The sequence below is a fragment of the Seriola lalandi genome, unplaced genomic scaffold (genome assembly GCF_002814215.2).
Source record: "Seriola lalandi dorsalis isolate HSWRI2012SDOR001 ecotype SW California unplaced genomic scaffold, Sedor1 jcf7180002054470, whole genome shotgun sequence".
NCBI classification, from domain to species: Eukaryota; Metazoa; Chordata; class Actinopteri; order Carangiformes; family Carangidae; genus Seriola; species Seriola lalandi.
The window spans coordinates 1,215,557-1,240,780 of record NW_019525023.1 but is presented as its reverse complement, the minus strand read 5'-3'; the positions used below and the strand labels follow the sequence as shown (position 1 = coordinate 1,240,780).

Genomic DNA, 25,224 nt, shown 5'->3' with positions numbered 1-25,224 from the left:
CACTTATGTACACAGAAATTATTGTGAAGTTTCCAATCTTAGGCATACACTAGAGTTATAATGTGCTATTTCATAGCATTACATGGCATAAGACATCCGACTTCACACATTTACAAGATTTGAGATCCAGTCTATTTTTAGTCCTGTTTTTTTGCCCTTTCCCGAGGCTGTGTAAGTGCTATACCAGACACTGCAAGAAAGGCTAATTTCACTGGTCACAGTCTTCCCCGCCATAAGAAACAGGCATATGCCCTTGAACCCAACAGGGAGGTAGCGTGGCAAGACCACTAAAACTGCTATGACGACTGTAGTAGAGCTTACTAACCGTGGCTGAACTGTGCGCTGAGAAAAAGCCAAAGTGGATGCAATGGATCCAACCACAGTCTCACAAGGAAGGTGATGGCACCAGGGCCATCTCAGCGTGAAAAGGTTTGATGGAGGAGCTTTACTGATATTGTATCATGAAAAGACAGAACATGGGGAAGACAAAGGGAGAAGACACAGTGACGGTGCTCCTCTGAAGTTTACTGTGCACTGCAGTGTCTCACAAAGCGAGCGCTCCTGCTATGTTAGTACCGTTTTTAGCCATGATACTGAATTATTCAGGACTGCAACCCTATAGCAACTGAAAACCCACTGTTAGTGATGCAAAATGTGATACAGTGGGTGGGGGGGTTATTTTGTGTAGTACTATGGGTTATCACTGGGATATAAGGTCTGCAACGTCTGAAGCTGAACATAGCGATTATACATATACATATTACACGTGTGTGTGTGTGTGTGTGTGTATATATATATATATATATATATATATATAGCCGATTTGTAATATAGCCCTACCGTGGTTAAATTATAAATATAAGCATTCTGATATTATATATAAACATGTCCATAATTGTGAGATAAGTCAATTGCATACTATACTGTACATAAAATATCAACAGCATCAGTATAGTGTGCGGAAGAAATTGGGGGAGGACACTGTCAGAGTTCTCTTGCAGGTTGCCTAACTCAATCTTATTTTGTAATTAGAATATTTCTGAACAATTGAATATTGAAATTGAATAATGACACATTACTTTTAATAGCTGATTTTCCCAGTGTTTCCAGAGCAGCTCCAGCGGAACAGAAGAGAACAGACTGCTTTCGGTTGTAACTACAGTATGTGTTAGTCTAAAGTTAACTGAGCTTGTTAGCTGTAATTGACGTAATGCGGTGTCTGTGATGTGATTGTGTGAAGTTAGACTGACTTCTTGTGTAAGCCACTCATCCATTAAACGAGTGTTCCTGAAATAACATGGCAGCGGTGCTTCCTTTCTTATAAATTCAGCTGTTCCATGATCTTAAATGTCACATTTTGATTCGCATTTGAAAATGTCTTGCTCACCATGGAAACAGGTAAGTACACTGAGTGAAAAAGGGACCAGGGGTGTGTTATGTCAAATGTTTTAGAGCAAATTAGTGTAAAACAGTAAATGTTTGTACTGTTTTGAGCTCTATGGCAATGTCAGCTAGTCAAAACGTCTTTGGTTCAGACGGAAAGATCTCAGCAACTGTGGATGGATTTCCATGAGATTTTGGTACACACATTCATTTCATCTCCTCAGGATGAACTTACTGTGCAAAATTGAAATTTTGACCGATCCTTTATGGCTAAATTCTTGCACTATGATAAAAAACACGCAAAGGAATATCCCTGCCATAAACTCTAACATGTTCGTATTGTGATTCGGAGCATTTTTAGCATACTGGTGTTTTGGCATTTGATGTCTCAGTGCACCACTTTGCAAAGTGAACGAAATGCACAGCTATCCTGACCTGCCGAGCCGCCATAACAAAGCGTTTGTCCCAAATGAAATATCCCAGTTATCATGTCTCAGTTAAATGACATTAAGCAGCACCTGAAGAGAAACAAAACACGCCAAGCATTACACTCCACCTCTCATTAAAGATTCATGAGTTGCCCACAGCTATCTTATGCCCCCCCCCAAAAAAAAGAAAGAGGAGAAACACAAAGACACATTCATCATCAAGGTGCTGTCCAGATCATAATGAGAAAAGCTAAAACGGAGAAGAAACTGTCGTCTTCAGTTGTCCGATTCTCACCATATGCTGCGGCTCCTGTCGACTACTTGCTGCTTAAGAGAGAGCCAATTTATTTCCCCAGAAGGATGGACCACTTGTGACATTTGGCAATGGAGCATCAGACGTTTCATCCAGCTGTTCCAGACACAGTCGTACACAAAACACACACACACACACACACTCACTCACTCACTCACTCAAACACATGGAGGAGGGGGCAGGGGTAGGTGTAGTCACCGCTGAAGCTTTGATAGGCTAAGCAGGCTGACTTACAGCTGCTACATTTTAATGTGTAATGATCTGTGCTGCGCGGTCGCGATATAACCCTCCCACCCACCTACGTTCCGGTGCCAGTGTACGTTCGCACATGAAAAGACACACGCACACACACATGCGCGCACACACACGGACAACATTGTTGTGTTCCAATATCCGACTGTATCAATTCTTCAAATAAATACATCCATTGTTGATCTCCTCTCTGATATTGCATTTGGTTGAATGGCCCCCACAATATTTACCGTGCAGGCAAGGAATTGTTTCTCAACGCTAGTCAAAGCAATGGGCTGTTTTGCCAGGAGCTATTAGATGATCTGTTTTCAGCGTGAAAACATGGGCTTCAAGGATGCCGATTCAAATCGCAAAGTACATACGAGAGATTTCCAATGACACCGCATTGTACTGACAAAAGGGTTCGTCTACTCAAGTAAGAATGAGGCACAATTATGTTTCATTAATTTCTTGCAACGGAAATTGCTGAGCAATGTGGAAGTATTTCAGCAGAGACGTTTTCAGCGCTCAGAAACATCCGTCGCCTACACTGGTACATTTTTTTCTTCTGTATCTCAACAATTGCAAAGATACAAATATAAAACCCCACCGGGCTGCCTCCTGTCATAACTTATGTTTCCTTTCGATGATTAAATTGATTTTGAAATGCATGCAACTTGAATGGGTGATGTGACAGTATCATCTTCATCGTCATGTAACAATTTCCTAAAGACCTATTACAGACTGGGTTATATTGATTTTCTGTGGAAATGACAGAAAAAACACGAGTAGCGAGGAACAACACCGAATGCATCTGCACCCCAAATTGTGCACATAAAAAAAAAAAATGTCCCACTGAGCACTTCGTCAAGCATGCAGAAGACTTTGTATTGGTGTGTGTGTGTGTATGTGTGTTTGCACTGCCCTGATGTAGGGGTCATGGGGCTAAAATGAGCATGGAATCTGAAAAGAGGGCTATATGAATAATAAAAAGGGACGGTCGTGCCAGGCCTCCTGCATGCAAGTCTAATAAAATGCTTCCATTAGCAGAGCCATCCAGGTGTAACGTGGCCACGGAGGCTGGATATCCAAGCAGAGGGGAAGCGCTGGAGCCTTGTTATGGCGAGAGCAAATCCAAGCCCACTCTACCAAACATTAATCCATGTGATGGCTCAATAGACTCTTTATGTCTCTGTGTGTGTGTATGTGGGCTTGTATTTGTGTGTGTGTGTGTGTGTGTGTGTGTGTGTGTGTGTGTGTGTGTGCGCCAATGAGAACAGGAGAAAGAGGCAAGTATGTGTGTGGCGCACTTGATTTGCACAGTGACATGCATCGCTGGCGGTGGGCCTGAAGGCAGGCCTGCACATGCGTGTGCTCAGATTTCCATACTTAGCTATCGGGCACTCTCTGATCTGATGTCATCACTTTATCACGGTAATGGAAATTGGATTTAATTCTCTCTTTTCAGCGGCTGCACGTTGATTCACACTCACTTCAGCTTGGAGGGGAAAATTGACGGTAAATGATTCCTTGCTGACTGCCCCTCATCCAGCTCATAAACACCGATCTTATTTGTAGAGGCGGTAAAATTGTATAATTAAAAACAATAATTCACTACAGGTCGTTATCGTTGCTGCTAATTAAGCTGAGTTGACAGAGCAAGGTGTGTGTGGCGGGGTGGCAGTTACAGGAGATATACTGCTTTGTAGTCATTACACTGACAATGTGGAGGGCATGTCGGAGCCAGTTATCTTATTTGTGCCTCGAAGAGGAAGCTGCTTGAGGATTCGGTACAAGATGAAAGACACACTTGGACTCCTGTTGAAAAGTGGAGGAGAACTGACTTTTTCTTTTTTTTCTTTTTTTCTTTTACTACCAGCCCCAAAAGTTTTCTGGCTCCACAAAACATGTCCTCAAGAAAAATCTACAACACATGAAGCTCTGGAGCCACATAACTAGCTGTGGAAAAAAAGAAAAGAAAACATAACGTAACAGCTCTCTTTCTCACATTTCTAAACCTTCGCCCTTCGTCGAGAAGCTAGAAGTGCAATTTTGTAAATCCGCCCAACAGATCAAAGTGCTGCCATGTTCTAATGGCTGCCACCCACCCACCAGCCTCTCCTGTGGAAGAGCATCATCAGCAGAGTGCGTCTAAGAAGAGCCAAGACAGCCTGATTAATCTTCTAATAGTTCCAGAGAGAGATAAAGACAGATACTGTCGACGCGAAGACGGAGAAGGGAAGAGACAGAGAAAGCTGCATTATCGCACTGGATGTTCCAGCGGAGAGAGGGAGCGGGAAGAAGACAAGGATTTGGGAGAGCTGATGAAAATGACTAGGTTTTGCCTTTGTTGTGACTCTTACACATTTTAGCCTTTGAAATGATGAGGCTCCCTCTGTAAGATGGCTGCCTCACTGCAGCATCATCTCCCTGCCCTCCTGTCTCTCTTTGACGAACTCCTCAGTCCGCTTGACAGCATGATAATAACTGTCAAACGGATTCCATAAATATGTGAAATAAAGATCAGCACACAAGATAAAAGGAGAAGTTACTGCCCATTCTGTTTTGAAGACGGGACGGACACGTCTGCGATGGAGACTGTCATCTTTGAGAAGTTGGGCGAATTCAGACTGCAGACAAATTGAAAGAACGAAGAGTGCATGCTACGACTGACAATTTCACAATTCAGTGGAAGATTGAGCCACCACCTGAGTGCAGCTTGTTTGAACACAATTGATATGATGAGTGTTAAATCCTTTTGCATTCTCCTGAGTGAGGTAGAACAAGCCACCAAGTGAACACCTTGTAATCCTTTCAGACTACTAACTGCTGATTTGAATTTCTTTTAGTGGGAAAAAAAAATGCACAAACGGAATTCACAATCATCAGTGTATATGTGTTTGTGAGCACTTCCTGTCCGTCTTGCACACTAGCGGGAATATCAGTTATGCAAAGGCCTCAGGCAATAAATATGCAAATGTATTACACAACATAAGCACCTTCACAAAATCATAGAGTGAATGTGTGCAGTGACAAGGTATACCAACAGCAGACTATGAAAAATAACTGCCTCGGAAACATGCCTACATAGATTCTTCCCCCTTTGGTAGCACTTATATTAATAAATATGATTTTATTGGGCACATGGAAAATAGGCATTATGCTTGTTTATAAACCCTGCATTACCATAATCGTTTCTCTAGCTTGTGTTGGACGTCACCCATTATTATGCTGTGGAGATGTGACAGGGAATACATTGACTCGATATCGCTGCTCCTCCTCTGGCGCCCTGTGGTCGGAGATAGTGACAAAAGGAAGAATGGGATACGCTGAGATTAAAGACTGGAGGAGCTATCGGGTAGCCCTTTTTAAAAAAAAAAAAAAAAAAAAATGGTGTAGGTGTTGGTGCTGGGCCTGGCATCTGGCAGAATTTTTGTACAAACCACCCACATTTTTCATAAGCAAAATTTGAGAGTCCAAGAATTACTGAGCATAACCAGATGTGGGAGCTCCGGAGCGATAAGTCAGGCGCTGGTTGCAAGTCTCTCGCATGTTGCTTTAAACGTAGCAGCTGCTGGAGACCTTCGTTCAATCCCTGTAGTCGCAAGTAAGGTGTGCTCATTTGTCCTCCTTTTAGAGTGCCAGAACAGAGACAATTGTGCACACAGAGGAACAGCCATGTTGTATTTGGTGCAGGTTTCAGTGTCTGCACCTGAGCTGTCAAACAGAACTAAATGACTGCTCTTTTGCCATAATGACCACCCAATCAACACACACACGCACTGTTTGGAACCCGACGACAGCCCCCGATACAGCTGATGCAGTAAAAAAATAATTTTTCCATTTACAGCAAATTTTGATTAGATTCCGAGCACTGCTCGCTTTTGCAACCAATTATCACTGTACTCTCCCAGTAAGTGGTACCACCTGGGTTAGAACAACATTATGAGCGGAGTGCACTATTTTCTATAAGCACGACATCAGTCACAAAACATTCGAAGCACGAGTGCAGCATCACAGCCGAGTGAAAACTTGGAGGAACAATGATCAAAGTGCAAGCCAGACTTTTGATTCCTAAATCGAGCTTTGGGTTTGAGTTACCGCCTGTCCCACTCAAGGCAGGAGTATGGAGTGCTCTATTGAAAGGTCCCTCTACCTGACAAATTGGCAAACTGTTATGAGTGACTGTCGGCTTTTCCGTTTGTCTATGACAGCGTCCGTCTTCATTCAGCACTCTTAACTTGGCTTCGGAACCGATTGGAAATGGTTCTTTTATTATACACATCCCATAACTCCCCCTCTCATCAAAGCCAGGCCATCTTTTATCTGGAAGATGACGTTTCCATTAGGGTCTGCCAACCTCTTACTGCTGCTGTGTGAGTTGTGGTGCTGGGGGAGTGCTGGGGCATTGTTAACCAACACAACAACAACAACAGGATCTCACTGGCTGGGGCGTGCACAAGCCTCGGTCGTGGCGAGGCAGTTCATCAGATGACTGCTCACCCAGAACACACACAGGAGCGGGCACACAGACACACACAGTGTCTCTCAGTCTCTCCCGCCCTCTTTTACTCTCTTACTCTCTCAATCTTACACACACAAACACAAAAATTCACAGATCTGACAAAGTCAAACAACAGAGATGCAGAAAAAAGACAGAACTTGGCCAAAGGGAGTGTGCCTGTCAGCTCTTCCTCACCCGTTTCAGTGTTTCATCAAAGGTATGAGAGGCCCATAAGGTTCAGCTGCCAATCTGGCAACACTTTCAGTCCCCAAACACAGGACTGGGGTTCTTTCAAGCGCTGAAGCCCGATGGCTCCCTCCCATCTATTTCACTGTCTCCATTAAATTCATCTCTCGACGCAGCTCACGTTAGCAGTCATTCCTTGGTTCTAGAAACCTGGATTGTTTCAAAGCACCAGGATACACACACAAACAGAGCAAGGGCACTCTTTGCTTTATACCACATTTGAAGGCTGTGTGTCGACCATGCCCGGTGACATTGTTGGTGCTAATGAGGACATGGCTGTGCCCGGTGTGTTTGGGTCGGCAGAGACATACGCTGTAGTCCCACTCTGGGAGTTTTAATTAGATCTACATTATCAGACTGTCTGCTCACACTGGCCCTATCAGCTACTGTTTGGATGCATCATAAATCATCAGTCTAAGTGATTGCTAAGGATCTGCATTCGACTTGAAGCATTCATCCACATAGGCGCGGTATTTAACCCTCACATCTGGGAAACAGGAATTCCATTTCCTCCTGACGGTTAATCGTCTTACAATCCTTCTTATTTTCTGCTGTTTTCATTTCTTCCCCCTTGGTTTCTTCCTCTCCTGCCCTTCTCTTGATTTCTCGAGGCGGCTGGGGTAAAACAGCCTTTCCTCCATCATGATCTCATCAGGCCCCACTCCTTGACCTTTGCGCTTTGCTGTAAATGTCAGCTTTCTTTATGAGGCCTGTGATGAGTTTATTGAACAATTCACACTCACTGACACACACACACACACACACACACATATTCACACCACACATGCATGCGCGCGCTGCCATGGGATCTGTCCTTCACAACCAACTATAACTCTGATTTCTAGGTGTCTACTGAAAATTCATGGTCCTCAGCGCTGGCGGGCAGCTGCCCGCCATCCTCAACAGAACCACCGTGAATAAATCAAGATTTCATGGGGAATGAAATGGCTTCCTGTAGAGCCTTATAGACCTGCCAGGCTCTACTGAAGGTCTGTTCTGTAATTGTAGTCGTCGTCTATCTAAAACTTAAACAAGCGCCCATTATCGGAACGGAAAATGTTATGTAATAAACTACACTGGGCAGTAAAGTGTAGTAAAGTCCTTCCATATTGTTTGCGTCTCCTACGCTTAGCGTGAATCAAAACGGGCCAAAGAGGTGTCATAAAAATTGGGCCAACACAACTCTCGCCGTGTGCCAGAGTACTGATCTGATCTCAGGCCGTTCCTGACTCAGCGTTCTTCCGGAGCTGTGGTTTATAACAGGGGGAGTGATCCGGCCAGGGTGCCAAGCGCCACTGCCATGATGATGAATGGTGTGCATTAGAACTGTCTGGATTTCTGTGTCCAGGCTGGCCTGCAACTCTACCAAGTGGAGCACAGAGCTGAGGGGAGAGAACAGGAAGCAGGTGTAACAAACTCTTCTGAAGCACTTCTTTTTTAATCTTCCTGTCACTTTTGCTATTGACTGTAACGGCCCATTTGAATAAAGAGCGATGTCATGTCTGTGGACTGCGTCTCATCCCCCCACGACGGCTGTCTGCACAGACTTAGATCTTGCATGCATGCCTGATCTATCCCCCTAAAAAATGAGACGAAGCAGAAAAAGGTCAAACACAACTGAATAACTTCCAACAGTGGGAGGACACACACATACACACATACACACACACACACACACACACACACACACAGACACACACACTCATATATCCATACGAGTGTATATCTGAGTGTCTAAGGGCCATACAGGCAACAACAAATGGCCACGGAGGTTCTGTCCAGGCTGAGCCTGACAACCTGTCAGTAGTTTTCCCCATACACAGAAAACAGAGAAACAGAATATGTAAGTAGGACGGACATGAGCTCCTGTTAGTGTGTATGTGTGCTTGTATCCCTTTTCAGACTTAATCCTACCACCTCCCTCATTTCACCTTATCCTCCTCATCCCCGTGTGCCACTGCCAACATCAGGCTTTTCCTTTAATAAAATGTTTGGACCCTTACACAGTCTTTATCTATCCAGTTTTATCCTTTCTCTTTCCTCCAACTTATCTTCTGTCTTTCCCTCCTTCATTGTCTTTGGGTTTTTATCAGTCATCTTGCAGGGAAAGGTAATAAAAGGCCAAGACATTGAAGGAGCCTTGCTCTGCTTTGTCATTTTGTTCTCTTGCACCCACCCTTTTTGTCTTTTATTTTTGTTTGTGGCAGCAGACCTTATCAGGGAGATGGGCGTGAGATAAAGCCCGTGTGGTTCTTTGTGGTGCAATAATACGACAGGCTGATAAGGCCTCGTGGGTGACTAGTTCACTGCTGCTTCTCTCCTCCCGCCACTGCCTTTTCCTTGCAAGGAAGTCCCCTGTGGGACTGAGAGATATCAATCCTTTCTGTCAGGTTCCACCTTGTTGTCAGCTCTCCACTTTTGACAAATTACATGTTAATGTTTGCTTTAGCAGTTTCATAGCTTGATTCTTTTATAAGAATAACTTGATGTTGGTATGTTTTTGTATTTACCCCTTGCCAGGTCCAGGGCAACTGTTACCCTGGGTTACACCTGGCTTTAAAATAACATTTGGGTGGTCAGATTGGAACCAGATAGTGCTTGACCACATAAAAATACAGTTGTAAAATATATCCAGGATGTACTGAGGATGGACTCTGATCCTATCGGTCAAAACCGCCTCAACACATACAACAACTGCATGGGTGGAATTGTGTAATTGCGCATGACTGTTCCAGACGGGTGAAGTAGCGGTTAGGCAGGTAGCCGCCATTAGCCAGTAAACACACAAAGCTGTCCTCTCCCCAGCCCTCAACTATGGATGCTATTCAAGAAACTCACGGATGGAGCAAGCAAACACAAGCTTCACGGATGGCTTCCCCTTTCTTCTTCTATCTTTTATTTGTTGTTTGTTGTGTGTTGTGAGGAGGATGTGATGTGAGCTGGTCAAAGCAATCGGATCTCAATATGGACAGTGGTCTATTATCTCCAGCTGCCATCGAAACCAGCAACATTCACATGCTTTTTTTTATTTATTTTTTTTTATTTACCTTTTTATCAAATAGATTGTACAAACAATAAAGAGGGCTACAAGTTATTTCAGGATAGACACAAAACTTTTCCCTGCCATCTGTTTTACTACTGATGGAGTCACAGGTTCAAGGCCCATGCCATTACTTTTGCCTCTACAGCACCTATTAAGATTTCATGAAGTGGTAATGATTATACAGTTACTTCCAGCTTGGAAATACCATAATAATGGCTGTGACAACCAAGGTTTGTGAGTTTATGGAGTGGATGTTTATGGATTAAAAAACAAACACACACAGACTGGCTGACTGGCTGGCCATTGATTTGCGTCGCTATTGACTAAAGAAGGGAGGTGGGCGACACTGCCGCTCAATAGCAGTTACATTTTCATATAAATAACAGCGGCTTTCTGGCCTGTAATTGCCTCAGAAATGACTACAGTGATGAAGGGGCGGGCATAGGGGGGCATGGTATTGATTACACAGGTGGCTTTTTTGAGGCTTTGGACAATTAGAGATCACCTTGACGACATGTCCAGCACATTCCACTTTTTTTTTTTATCTTAGACTATTCTAATAGTAAACATGTTTCTAATTTCATTTGAGGAGGTTTGACTACACTTCATCACTAACATGTCTCAATTTCCCCCCAGAGGTAAAGTCATACAAAGCGGAGGAAGCAATAAGCAACACCTACATAAACTGTAGTAACCCTCAGCTATGCAGTGTGCACTGTAGATGTTTTTGGTGTCAAGCTGATCAGACATTATAATGCCTCAGCGTTGAAAGGAGATTAAAACTTTGACATCGGGTGTTAAGCTCAGACTAGATCCAACAGAGACATTGAATTCCCACAACAATTTTCTACATCTTTTATAGCAGCTCCTTGTCAGACACAAGGCTATTTCCCAAAATGCACTGGTGAATTAAAGAGTTAAGGAGAAGCAGATACTTCAAGCATAACTGATTTATTAGGCCAAGTGAAGGGAGGAGACGAAGAGAAGAAAACGAATTAGGCCTCACATGCACTTTTAATTACTGTTGTCAAGGTGTTTGCTTTGCCCTTCTGGGAAAAGCAAACCAAACCATCACTCATTGCAGCTACTTAGAAGACCTACAGAATGAGCTATAAAGTTTAACACCTCTTCCATGGGCCAACATTTACTGCAACATAAACAAAACTCAACTCGTCTCAACATCTCTCTTCTCTTGTGAGATAAGTCACCCGGCAAGGCTGATAAACTACGCAGAATGAGGCCACAGATCCGGGGGCGCTCTTCTCACTTCATACGCTTACCTGAGGGATAGAATAGGACAAAGGAACAACATGCGCCTGTCTGTTTGATCTCCCTGTATGAGGTGCGCTGCACATCTAGGCTGCTGACACGTCATGGAAAGTTTGCTACTTGCATGGACAGCACTGCTGGCCTTTACTGCACATCTCTTGTTATAGCAAAGCGGCGGGGAAATATTTTCATGCACACGTACTCTCAAACACACAAAAGCATTTTTCCTTTGATGAGGAGGCGGAATAAGCTATCTATGACCAGAGGCTCTGTAACAGTGCTTGGCTGCGATGTACCTTTCTCACAGCTGATAGACAATGCCCTAGGAGCAATAACGATGAAGAAAATACATAAGTCTTGCACTATTTAACTTGAATGTCAAGTGCTGCTTGGTGTATAATTGGAGTTAAAGTCTCTGATCCTCAGTCGGACCTGAGTAATATTGACTGGTAGCTATGGAGGATATAGGGAGGGTCACTAAATCCATTATTCATAAACTGGGGACAAGAGGAGGTTGAGTGTTTCTGCTGACAATGTGGTTGCCCTCACAGAAGCCTGAGACATTTTAAAAGCGGATACAGTTCCCCACCTCGCCAACCCCAGTCCAGATTGGTTTCAGTTGTGCTGATTTCCATACGTCCATACGATATGTCTTGCCTCTCAATATGTAGCTTCCTGCCGCTCATTTACTCTTAATGTTTTATGAGTCTGTGTGGTTTATTGGTGAAAGCAAACTGTAACAATTGAGCATCATTTTCTTGTTCCTGGCAGATACAGTAAGATATTCTCTTCAGTGAAATAAAATATCATCAACTAAATTTGAGAAAAAAAAAGAGAATAAAATACAATAAATCAGAGACTAAAGTTAACTGGGATAGACCACCAACAGCATACACCAATTCGCCCACTGTGGCACGCAACAAAATGTTTCCACAGCAGTACATAATTAAAAACAGCATGCCTGCATGTGCATTATATTTTAAACAGGCTTGGATGGAAAGCACAAGGGGCTGGAGATGAGAGCAGTGCAGCAGTGAAAAAGGTAATTAAGTTGACCAGAACAAGGCGAGCTGTCCGTTTAATATTTCATGCAACCCCACACAAAGCACTGTGGAAGCCATCAACAGGGCACCAACAACAATTATGGAATAATTAGCTGAGAAGCACCCTGGAAGATTTCTCTTTGCCAGGGATATATGTGAGTAATTGTATAAGTAATTTGACTTGGCCTGGTCCAAATTGCTCTTTGATCAACCCTGGTAAACACCAGCAGGGTGACTTGGAATACAGTGTAAGTGTGGTTGCATGTGTGAAAGTACAGACAAACATATACTGTATGTGTGTATATTTTTCAAAATCTTTTTTTTTTAGATTTTCAGTAAAAAAAAAACACTCCCCTTCTGTGTTTAAGTCAAACTCAAGTTTGAATTCTTCTCACTTTTCATGTAAAGAAATTAGAATTATACGTTAGCTTTTGTGTATATTTCCCCACTTTTCAGAAGAGTATAAAATCATTTTTGACATATTGTGGTCATATCATAGCTCTGTTTAGCCTATGAACATTAAGAAGAGACGTTTTTTCTTTAAACAAGCCAACATAGTGTTATCAGCCATTAGTGATTAAGCCTGTCCCTTTACAAAATTCAGCATTTGGAAAAACTTGTTGTGCTATAAGTTTGTATTCAAAGTTAACTGTTTATTTCACAAGCTAGCAAGCTAGGAATAAAGAAAGTGGAAGCTTGTTAGCTGAGCTCACTATCGTTAGCACTGATATCCACTATATGTTCCCCTCATTAGTGTTATTTTAACACCTGCACACTCCGTAGTGTCTTCATCCAAAATTATAAAAATTTGGCACCGTGTATATCACTCCATGAATCGAATGATAACAGAGTAACTAACTTGCAGAGTTGAGGAGTAACATGGGGAGTTCTTATATCACAGATGGAGCTAACGCTAACAGCATCAGCCCCCTTGCTGGTTAACTGCCTGTGTTGTTGTTGAAACGGAAGTGATAATGAAGACTGTTTTTACTGTTCGCCCACAATTAATCGAACTAATCAAATTACCAGTAAATTGTCATTCACAACCGAAAATTTATGATCCCTGGAAAACACACAAACATGTTTGCACAGCTATCCTTGTTAGGACATTGCATTGACATCCATTCATTGTGGACAGCCACCGCCACTGCCACCACACACACACACACACACACACACACACACACAAAAGAAGAATAATTTTTGATGTCTGATTTTTAGAAACTGAAAATTGGACCAAATAATTACACCAGTCAGTTACCATGAAGACATGCACCCCTTTCTTAGCAGAACTGATTTTTAGCTCAGCTTTAATTACCTTAAGCATGTTTATCCTTTGTTCCTTGATATTACACTTAGTTGTTGACACAGAGCGAGACCAGAGTAGATAAATATAAGAAATCTAAGAAAAGAACACAAGGTGTACAGATTGAATCTGGAGAAAATGCGCTCCACATGCGTTAGTTGGGAGATGCTGTACTTCTGCTCAATGTAATGGAGCGAGTAAGAGTGAGACTATTTTTATCCCTCCCTGAGGCCTGGGGCAGCTGTGTCAAAAGTCAACAACTATAGTGACTCCATGCTGCGCCGCTTCGGTCCCAAGCATACACAAACACGCTCTCTCTTCCGCATACAAACCCACATATGCATAGACACACTGAGATTTTTTTTTTTTACAGTTTGGAATACATGAGAATAAAGAATTCTTAAAATGTGAATGGTGGATGAGGTAAAACAGGCTGAACGGTTTACAGGCTGGGCCAATACAAACTAAATCCATCCTTTGCACTGTAATAACAAATAGAATGTCAATGCTTTAACCTTGTAACCCAGAAAAAAAAGCGAACATGCCTCACAGTGTAACATTGACGATGAAATCAAATTTACCCCATGTTAGCCATGGCAATATTGCTCTGTATGAGGCAAGCCCATAACGTATTGATGTACAGCTTTGAGAATGACAAGCTGTACTCACTGTGATTTGTTACACTAATAAAAGTGAAGACACATTATTGTCCTGCCCTCTCAAATACACATTTGCACACATCGTCCTCTCTCTCACACACAGACACACACACACACACACACACACACACACACACACACATCCTCATTCCTCTTCATGGACCACTTGGCTTTGTAGTGGCAAAGAGCTTGAACAAATTGAGAAATGATTGGAATTGAAAGATGAGTAATGGTGATTCTAGCGCTCTCCCTTCTCAATATGGAGATGATGAGATTTGATTCTTTGAGGTCAGGTACATCATCCGAGCCGAGTGGCTGCTCTGTCTATGACTAAAAGAGGTAAGAGGCCATTCACTCTCACATACAGGCTTTTGCCACAATCGGTCACAGCTGACATAAAATCAATGCTATATTTACCAGTGCCATTACCATACTATTACCACTATTCAGCGCCACTTAAACAATTTCGGCTCATAATCTGTATCTTAACCATATGACGAGCATGGGGGATATGTTAGAGGAGAGTATTGCCTCCTCCCCTTTCATGTGAGTGTGACTGAATCAACACTGAGGGACTAACTGAGGTCAGTGAAGCTCCCCTATTCAATCCTTTCACTGCTGTGTCCTCATCATGGTCAGCTATTAACTCACCATTACAGTGCCATTAGGCTAGCTTTGCCACACACTGCACTGCAAACTGCCAAACGCACTAACTAGCAAATGGCAGTTCTGGTTTTCGCTGACACTCAGAGAAAACGAGGAGAAAGCAGGGAAAGAGGAGACCGGCATCTTGTTGTGAATTTAAATGTGGCAGAGCTGGCTAGAGCGGGGAGGTTTGTTAATATGCATCGTTGACACAAATTCAGCGATGATTACTAGTATTCTCTCTTTGATTAATTGATCCCACAAAAGGAGCACAGAGAGACAGGGGAATATCAAATTTTCATTACAGCTCTTCATTAATGCAAGACTGAATAAAACTAGAAAAACAAAGTGTTCAATTAGAAGAAAAATAAATAATACACTTGGACACCTTCCCGTCTGCAACATTCCACTGATGATCTTTAAATTACACGCTCTGTTGCTTTTAGACCTTTTTGATGAAAGTGGAGAAGGTTCAGCAGCCCTGGCTGTCTTAAGATATCATCCCAGAGAGCCTGGTAGAGGGGTGGGGGGGTGGGGGGGGACTCCAGAAGTAAGAGTGACTTGTGTCAGCACAAACCACGCATACTCAAATCACTTGTGAGATGGATGTGTTTACTGCTACCCTCTGTTCATTAGAGCATGACAGTTCAGTGATGAATAATCTCATGGGAAGCAAATCCCTGTTTGGACACTGTTTCTTTAATACTGAAATACTTCGGCTTCTCTGCATCTCTCTTTTTTTTTCTGTCAGGCCTAACATATTTTATGTGAAGTTGCAAGGGAACACTGTACGTGTGAACAGCTGTAACTTTCAAAATCTGTAACACTTTTCTTAGTTTGAATCCTTCGGTTTTGATCGCTCCACCATTGAGCACCAGGATCTCTGCCTGGCTTGTCGCCTTTTTCCTCCGATGCATGATTGAGTTTCGAGCAAGCTAAACAGAGATGTGATATTGCTATTTTAAATTGGAAATAACACGCTCTCTTTAGGTTTCGAACCTGTTTAAGATGCATATCATCACCATGGCGCTAAAAACAACATCCCAGCCCTATACTGGGATTGTTACCATAGCAACAGAAAAAAAAGTAGGTTCCAAACTGTGAGGTGACAAGTGTTCAAACACGACGATAACACCCAATAAATAAAAAAATGAATGTAAAATTTTCAGACGGAGATGGAGTCAAACACTTAAGCCGCAACCACACACGTGTTAACATTAGTATGTTTTTTCTTCTGCATTACTTTTCCATTTATAGTACATGTGAGCATACCTGTAACAACAATATGGTATCTGATTAATGTGCCTTGACAAGCAGCACAGGAAAGCTGTATATACCAGTGAATCCTGTGGGCATTAAAAGCAGGTCTTTTGTATGTCTGAGTGCAGCGCCTGCATGGGAGGTAATTACTGGGCCTGAGACCTTAACAGGAGGAGTGCGTGAGAATAAGATACTTTCCCTGGGAAGGTGTTTTAATAGGAGTATTGGGGATAGCGTGACACAAGTTCTCTCCTGAGACCTGCAGCACCTCTCCCAGGTAACAATCTCACCTGTAGCAGCAAATCAGCCCGTGCAATATTCACTTAATGAAGCACGCAATTGTGCATTATCAGAGCTCCAACAGTAAGGTGAACTGAAAAAACACATAAAGGATGACATTTTCTTACTCGAAAGTGGAGATACTCAGACAGTGGGCTTGGTAGTCTCTCTTCTCAAGCCATTTTACATGATTAATAGGGTAGAGAGCAGGAGTTGAAACTGCAATTAAAGGTGTCTTCCATCAGAAGGAGAAGCCCCTTTCTGGTAGTCAGCTAAAGGAGGACTGAGGGGAGCAATGCTCCACCAGAGAAGTCATTATTTCTCCACCATCCTCTCTGCTCTATGGAATACATTAACTTCACAGTGTCGCTGCGTCTAAGCCAGAGTGCCTTCAATGCTTGTTTTTTTAAAGGGATGCATGCAATTAGAAGAAGGGAAAGAATAAAGTGCTTGGAATAGTCCATAACACAGAGATTGAGTAGAAGCACAAAACAAGCTCAGTGGGCCCCTCGGGGCCCTGCCTGAGACTGAGGAGTACCTCTGATAGTCACTGTCACCGCTGCTCATTGACAACAAGAAAGGAAGAAAAAAACTTCGGAGCCTCCATTTCAGAATAAATGGCTTCTTAAAAATGTACAGATGGATTTCCAATAAGAGACATCCACCATTGTTTGTGCAGAAAAATAAATAATACTTCCTTTGTGGGGGATAAAATACCTTAACAGCATCAAAGAAAAATCTAACTCTCCTTTAATATTCTGTGCAGATATTACACGGGAAAATGTATTAGCATGTTTTACAGAGAAGGTGCCGCACACCCACGTCTTATAAACTTTGTTCCAATTCTTCTTCTGTATGGATTACCCTGCTGCACAGACGAACTAAGGATCATTACATCCGTAATTCCCTGTTTTGCATAATGTCATTGTGAATATTTCCCTGGACTTGACTTTCAGCTACAGTGCAATTAATTATATATACGGACATACTTTGCCAGGGCACGCTATCATGTACAGACAAGTCTTATATCCTTGTGGAATACTTGTTCAAGTAGCCTCATGAATATGCTTCACCTTAGAAAAAGGGAAAGTGATTGTGGAGAATCATAATTGGAGAAACGGCAGAAACATTATTATGGATCTAGTCCTGCTTCCATGTGCGCTACAGTAATGAGCCTGAGGAAAGTGATTGTCGTACATTTGATGGTTCGCTGACTTCACAGTCATTGTCTTTATCTGCGATAGAAAGGAGAGGCGGGGGGAAGGATCACAATTCCTTTGAGGTGCATTTAAATCATAGTCTCCACATATTACTCAGAAAATTCCCTCTTGAGAGTGTGAGCTGAGATGGCGTCCTTCAAGCCCCGCTGGGTTTCCTGTCATCATGAAATGGGAGCAGGAGATTAGGGGGGTAAGGGATGTAGAGGATGAAGAAGGAGGGGGGTAAATACTGAAATCTGGTCTAATCCCATATCATACAGCTGAAGATACACTCCTTCTAAGACATTTGTGCTCAGAGCTGAGGTAACTGAAAGGAATGAGGGGAATACCAATGGGAATCAGCCGTATAATAAATAGTTTGCAAATTATGCATCTCTGGATATTCAATAATGGAAATCAACAGTCTGTAACACTTATTCAATACATTCACTTTAGGAAATAAGACAATTTGGCCATTATGGGAGAAACTAACGAGCTCCTAACACAATGTTATAGCAAATTAGGCCACAGAGTGATTATATTATAATATTATTCCATATGATGGTATGGATCCACTAAGGGCACAGTTCAACCAAACAAGGTTTTTGCAGGTGACTGGCTGAGTGCTGCTATTCTTGCATAAAAAACGCATCAAAGTGGCAATTTTGCACACCTCATTGTGTTTAATGGAGTGCTGTAAAACACGTCCTTTCCAGTGTAATTAATGAAGAGAAGACAGAAGCGTGAAACACATATCTAAAAGGTTTGTATCAGAAGTATTTCCAATTTCATAATGTATTGTGATTTAATTTTCTGCTATTTCTTCCATTTAGCTGCAGCACACGGGTTGGAAAACATCCCTTATGACAGTTAAATATTATGAATGTTAAGTCTTTTAAAACATACTTCAAATAATGTCAATTCTATTATATTTATGTTATTTTATTTTCATTTGACATACTATCTTAATTCGGTTCTTCATTTTTAACTCTTCCACAAAACCAAAATCTTGTAATGCATTTCTATCAGGAGTTATTTGTGTATCTAACGGTCCCGTTGCTCATCTTCACGTTCATATGTCTCCCCTCCGTCTCTTTAAAACCCCTTTTTACTCTCTCATGCTTCTCTCCTTTTTCTAATGAAATGCAACATTTCACAAAGCCCCCAGATTAATGTGCGGAAATAAACAAATAAGAGGAAGCATTCAGAGCAGCCGCTGATGCGAGAGGAGAGGGGATTCTCACAACCCACTGCCCCTGCTGTAAGAACATGCCTTATCAACAGTTTCTCCCTGTAAAATGTCAATGGAACGCTACACATTTCATCAACAAGGCTGTGCATGCTTCTGCTGTAAGATGCATGATCTCTTAACCTTGCTATTCCATGCGAGGCCCCCCGCTCTCACCTCACCTGTCTGTGCAGCTCAGGTCTTTCACCTCTAACATTCAGCACTAGTGCAACCTAAAGCCCAGCGTGCAGGCTGAGGCTGTCTTCTTAAGAGATGTTTCCATTAAGATATTACCTGTGAATTTCCTCAGCAAACCTCTCTTTGTGTTTGTCTTTGGCTCCGGTCCAAGAAAGAGAAAGGCTGTAATGTAACGCACTATACCCACAGCATCTTTTAAAAAGGTGTTCACATGCTACAGCTGCGTTGCACCAGGTGAAAACATTCACCTCTTGTCACAAGGGCCCTGGATGAGAATGAACTACATGGTATTTAAATGAATTGCAAAAGCTTGTTAACTGTTCAGAAATGAGTTAGCAAGTCTGTGTGGTGTACAAGCAAGTGAGTAAATTTGTATGTATATTAATTCAGCACTGCATCGGGATGAGCTACCTAGCAAAAGCTGTTTTGCCTTTTTCTTTTTTTTTCCTTTTTTTTTTTTTTTTTTTAAAGAGCCCTGTCTATGCAAATCGTTGGATAGGACAGGTTTCATCACACATGAAAATAGTGTATAAAGGAAATCTCGCCTGTTTCATCCTCGTTCAGGTGTTTCGTGCAGGTGGAAAGGAGCCCAGAAAGCAGCAGAACACACGGCGATCGCAGAACATTTACACATCTGAGTGAGCACATCTGTCCTTTTAAACTCGTATTCCAATTTATGGTCTTTTGAACATCTTGTTTGTGTCCCTTTGTGGCATTTGCTGACGAACGTTGCACGAAAAAGGTTGTATCATTTTAAATTGGCTGGTTACCCCTAGATTAAAACTAGGGGCTAAAAATCACTTCAACTGGCCTGGAGGCTTGGGGGGAGAAAAAAAAAAGAAAACATGGCAAAAAAAAAAAAAGCAGCTCCACACAGAGCGAGTATGGAGGTGTCTCATAAGAACAACATCACGACTGCTGTGTGTCCTCAGGACAGGCCTGCTTATGTCACTGCGTGCTTACTGTATGTGTGAATCTGGGTGTGTGGGCAGCTGGGGTTGAGGCAAACTTCAAGACCTATTTCATGTTTGTATGTGTGTGTGTGTGTGTGTGTGTGTGTGTGCTGGTCTGTAGCGTTCTTGTATGTGTGTATGTGTGTATATGTACGTGCGATGTTCCTGTAGGCTCCTGGCTAGCATCAGTGTTGTTGTCAGTAAATGGGTGCTAGCAAGAGGAAGGTCATGTGGTAGCCAGCAGAAATTATGTCCAGGACAAAGATGCACTGTATGGAACCAACCCTTATTACCACACAATTTCCCTCATCTCTCTCTCTCTCTCTCTCTCTCTCTCTCTCTCTCACACACACACACACACACACACACACACACACAGACAGCAGCTGTAACACAACATGAAGGGGTGAGCAAGCACGGGCTCCTTTTTTTACCACACGCAACATTAACATACTTGTCGTACTTGCCATTAAATGGTGACTTCCTCCTTCTTTTGTGGTTATAGAATTCAACACAGTTACCATCACCATTAAAGCCCCTGAAAATTCGGCTTCAAATCTGATCCTGTATTTCTCTATGATATCAAATACTCAAGACTAACAACAAAAGCAACAAAAGTTTGAAAAACATCTTTCATAAAGAGTTGGATCACCACCATCCCACTGGCGGTCATTAGATCCTGATTCAAATGCTCCTAAACCTGCAAGTAATTCACATCATCTTTTTCCAACCTAGCCCCGCCCACTTCAAATCAGTGAGAAAAGCACAAAGAAAAAAAAAACAAAAATGTGAAATGTAGAAAACTCTTAGTAAGAAGCTGATTGAGAAAATAGGACTCAGGGGCTTTAACCTAACCTACAGTGTGTTATTCAGTGTATTCGAAAGCGTGTTCTTGACTTACGATGTGGAGCTTCAAGAAGTCTCCGAGACCAGAGGAGCTATCCACCCTCACCAGGACAGCATCCTTCAGGTGCGTGCTGAAACCAATGGCTAGCCGGTCTGCCCTCGTGCTGGGACGGTCATTTGGCGGCCACGTGTATGTGATCAGTCCACCATCTCGCCCAAATATGTACGTTGTTCCCGCTGCAGAAGAAAAAAAAAAAAAAAAGAAGAAAGAAGATGTTAACAGTGTATCCCCAAATAACAACCAGATGTGAACCACCGACTGTCAACACAAACATTATTACCACAGCAAAGCCGGCATTGATGCCGTGTGTGTACAGAGCACCGTCAGTCTGGAGTGTTATATTGTGCTGAGTAATGACTTTGCAAAGCTCTGAGCAACATATCACTCTTGAACAGCTCTCAGCTCCGTCTGGGGGTTTAAGTACACTCATGTCAATTCATGAGTCTGGGAAAATTCTACGGAAATTAGGGAGGCAGGTACTGCTTTCCTCATTATGCTGCACAATTACTCAGTTTTACTGCCACTGCCTGCTTCACCTCTAGAGGGAAGAGATACAAGTGAGTTCGCAGTCACGTCCCCCCCGGTGCCAGGGTAACCAGCATGGCAAAATGGGGCACCTCCCCATCTCTCGCGCTTCATTAGCAGCCTCAAAGGCAAGCACAGCAAGCAACATTATTGACTGACTGGTCCAATTATGTCCTTCTTGTGACCTCCAAACCAGCTATTTCCTGTCTCGCCGCATTACCTCATTGTCTCTAGAAGCTGTATGAAAAGGTTTGAACATGACCTGGTGGATGGGAGAGTGGTTCTAATTACCCGGCTATTCAGTGAGAAGAAGCCTTGCGGCAGTTTGCCAGTGACCTAGTCAAAGTGATGGTTAGAAATAAGTTCTTCTCGACTAATGAAAGAAGTAGTCTATTAAAAAGTGGGGGTATGTTCATGTGTGAAGCCACAGTCTCAGGTACTGATGGTTGTCAACCATCCAGCCCTTCCACCATTTCAGAGCTGTCAGAGTTGTCTCAATCAAATAAGTGCCTATTTCTTTCCAATTAGAAACCCTCATTAAGGCAGCGTTTCAGTTCATTTTTTACAAGACATGGAGAAGTATGGTCATGGAACAGGATGTGTGCGTATATGTGTGCGCAAGTGGGAAAGAATGAGTATGTGATTGGGAAATAAATGTCTGTGAGAAAGCCTGAAAATGAATGCAGCTGTCAGATTAGCATAAAAACAGCTATCTTCATGAAAAATTAGACAAGGAGCTCTGCTAGTGTGTTATGCCTGTACGTGTGTGTGTGAGTGTGTGTGTGAGAGGGAGAAAGAGAGTGTGCGAGAGAGAGACAGAGTGTGTTAATATTCATAGGGGCAGGGAGTTAAACAGCCTTAGCCTGAACAATAGATTATAAATCATTCTGACTGTAATTCCAATATTTTCTTGTAAACCAGTTCACAAGGATATAAAACTATCGATAAATTTTGCATTTATTTATATATTTCTGTTGTTTTCTTCCCTCTGGCTTTTCTTCATAGTGTAGTGATTAAAGTGCGTCGCTTTACTCTCAAGTTCCTTTTCCCAATTCAGTTCCCTTATTTGAGTCAATACACATTGTCAACCATTAGCTAAAAAGAATTGCATCATTAATTAACAATAATGTGATTAACTGATGATGTTGGGACACACAGATCTATGGCAGGATTTATTGTTTTCATAAAGCATAACTTGCATTTGTAAAACATGATGAAATAACACTGTAAGCATTTCTTGTTCTCCTAATGGATAAAGCCTTATGAAGCTTGATGACTTCCACAAAGGAAAAGACATTATGTGTAATATATTTGCGAGGCAGGCGTCATTTCTTTTTCATGAAGTCTGGCGGCTACTGCTGGAAAGCCTTCTTGTTCCTCTAATGCATATCTGATGTTGGCCCCTTCACAGAGCAATCTCCAATTCGTGTAGCTCACGCTGGACTGTTGTCACTGTCTCCGAGTTCCCCCCCCCCCCACCCCGGGCCACCAAACACTTGCTCCATGCTCCAGCTTATTATAATTAAGCTCTTTTAAACCATGTCAGTGTTGGAACTCACTGGGCCCTTAAGCGTCCATTTCCCCCTGTGTCTATTCATACATTTTGACACCCACTTTATCCCAGTGACAGCTTATTTACTGTTGGTGACCTCCAAAAAAAAAAAAAAAAAATCAAAGAGAGATTGCTCATTTCAGTGGACTGGTGAGCAGATCTGGCTAGTGTCACCCTTAAGCTAAATGGATAAACAGCAAGACCCCTCACGTCAAGGCACCAAGGGTCAACAGCTACTATCTGACATGCAGATTATATAAATGGTGCCAAAACAGATTCAGGGAGCGCATATAATAAGGGTGGCGATATGTGGAGAAGCAGCCTAAAATCCATATGAGATTGCGAGAGTGGTGGAAAAACTCCTTGAGGGGCTGTTGAGGATTAAGATACATGGAGAAACATGGCTAATGCACACCTACACAGTTGTGCAGTGGCATGAAATCAGCAGACACGTGCCAGTGTAACTCCAGTGGTGGGAGTAATTATGCACTGGTTCCATATTTGTTATTTCTGCGCTCTCCTGGGACGCTGAGTCTGATATGGATCTGTTGTAGTCATTAGATACAGTAGTGTCCTGGAAATACTTGCCTGTTTGTTGTCTCTTTAATTTGACAAGAGTTTCAGTTTATTCCCCATTCACCCACTGTCTAATAAAAAAAACAAAACAAAAAAAAAACAAATGAAAGGACTGTATCTAGGTACAGTGAGGGGGGTTGGAGACACAAAGTGCTTAGAGGTGTAGCACTACACAATACAACCCTGAGAAACAGAAAGTAATTAAGATTTCCTTGCCTCTCGTACTCCCACATGCATTTATATCTCCTGCATTCATATGCATTTCCCCGGAGACGTCATGGTGCGGAAACCGAGAGGCGCTGTGTTTCGAGGCAAGTACTGCTAGGTCTTACTCAAGGCTATTATAGACGATCAGACCTGCAGGATGAACTCCTCAACCACAAGCCTTCCCCTGTAAAAGGATAATGAATTAATCTGCCCTCGTGTTGGACTACATTGAGAGCTGGCTGCTGTGTCAGTTAACATCAAAGAAGATAAACATTGGCAGATCAAACGCTCTGCTTTCATTAAAAATGTAGCACCATCCCAAGAGTTACCCGTGCATTTGGCCAAATAGGTGTGTGGGATAGTAGACTGTGGGATCGCAAACGTGGCCCGTGTGTGTGTGTGTGTGTGTGTGTGTGCATTAGAGCCCTCTTGACACTGGCTTCTGAATGTCTCAATCCATTTCTGCTGCAGTGAAGCATGGGCGATATAGCAAACTGGCCTATATGCGCTGAGTGTTAACAAGAATGTGTAGCGTCACACGAGGAGGCGTACAGGTGTGAGCAAAAGGAAAGTAGCCCTGGCTGCGCGCCTCAGTGTAGCAGCTGCGAGGTGGTTAGGATGTACAGAGCAGGCAACGTGTTTGACTATACGGCTCAGCTAAGGTCAGGCCCGCAGACTGTCTTTCCTCCGACCTCCAACACGGCCATCATAACGAGCCTCATATTACCACCTCTGCCGAGAAACTGGGGAGAAATCCAATCATAATTACATAGTTGTGATGGAAATATGAAAAGGAGAGATGACATTATGGATCTGCTTTCTGTCAGCACCTAGCAATTGCGTTGCTCTCTATTTGCTGCCAAGGATTCCCGTAATGACTGGTGTGCAAAAATAGATTACCCAAGATGTGGCATATAGTGTGGCTTTTTTGAAATTAATTTTTGATCATTTCCGTGAATCTCATGAATGGAATTTCAAAGTAGGATAACTTCTTTTCTCAGTCGCATCCCGTCTATATCCACATATCTTATAGACACAAACAGCTTTCAAGGTTTACTTTTAACTCATACGTATATCTTTACAATGGAAATGAGCTCAGTGAGTGATCTGTGAAACACTTAAACTCTGACAGAAATAACTAGATGAACATTTACACAACTTGCTACGTGTTATACATCCCCAACCTATTAAAAAGGACAAAACTATATTAAGGATAACATCATTTGGTTTTTATCTTTGGTCTGCCCTCCCCCCCCTGGGAGGAGTACAA

General features: G+C 42.5%; 1 protein-coding gene across 7 annotated transcripts in view; it reads right to left on the bottom strand.

Moving 5' to 3' along the window:
* The window catches only part of LOC111659004 (neurexin-1a), a 249,343-nt gene that overhangs the window by 62,425 nt on the left and 161,694 nt on the right, over positions 1-25,224 (bottom strand). For all 7 annotated transcript variants that reach the window (XM_023411798.2, XM_087175437.1, XM_087175440.1 and 4 more), the window contains one exon: positions 21,089-21,270. In XM_023411798.2, the coding sequence (XP_023267566.1) occupies positions 21,089-21,270 (182 nt within the window). The remainder of the gene's footprint in view (positions 1-21,088; positions 21,271-25,224) is intronic.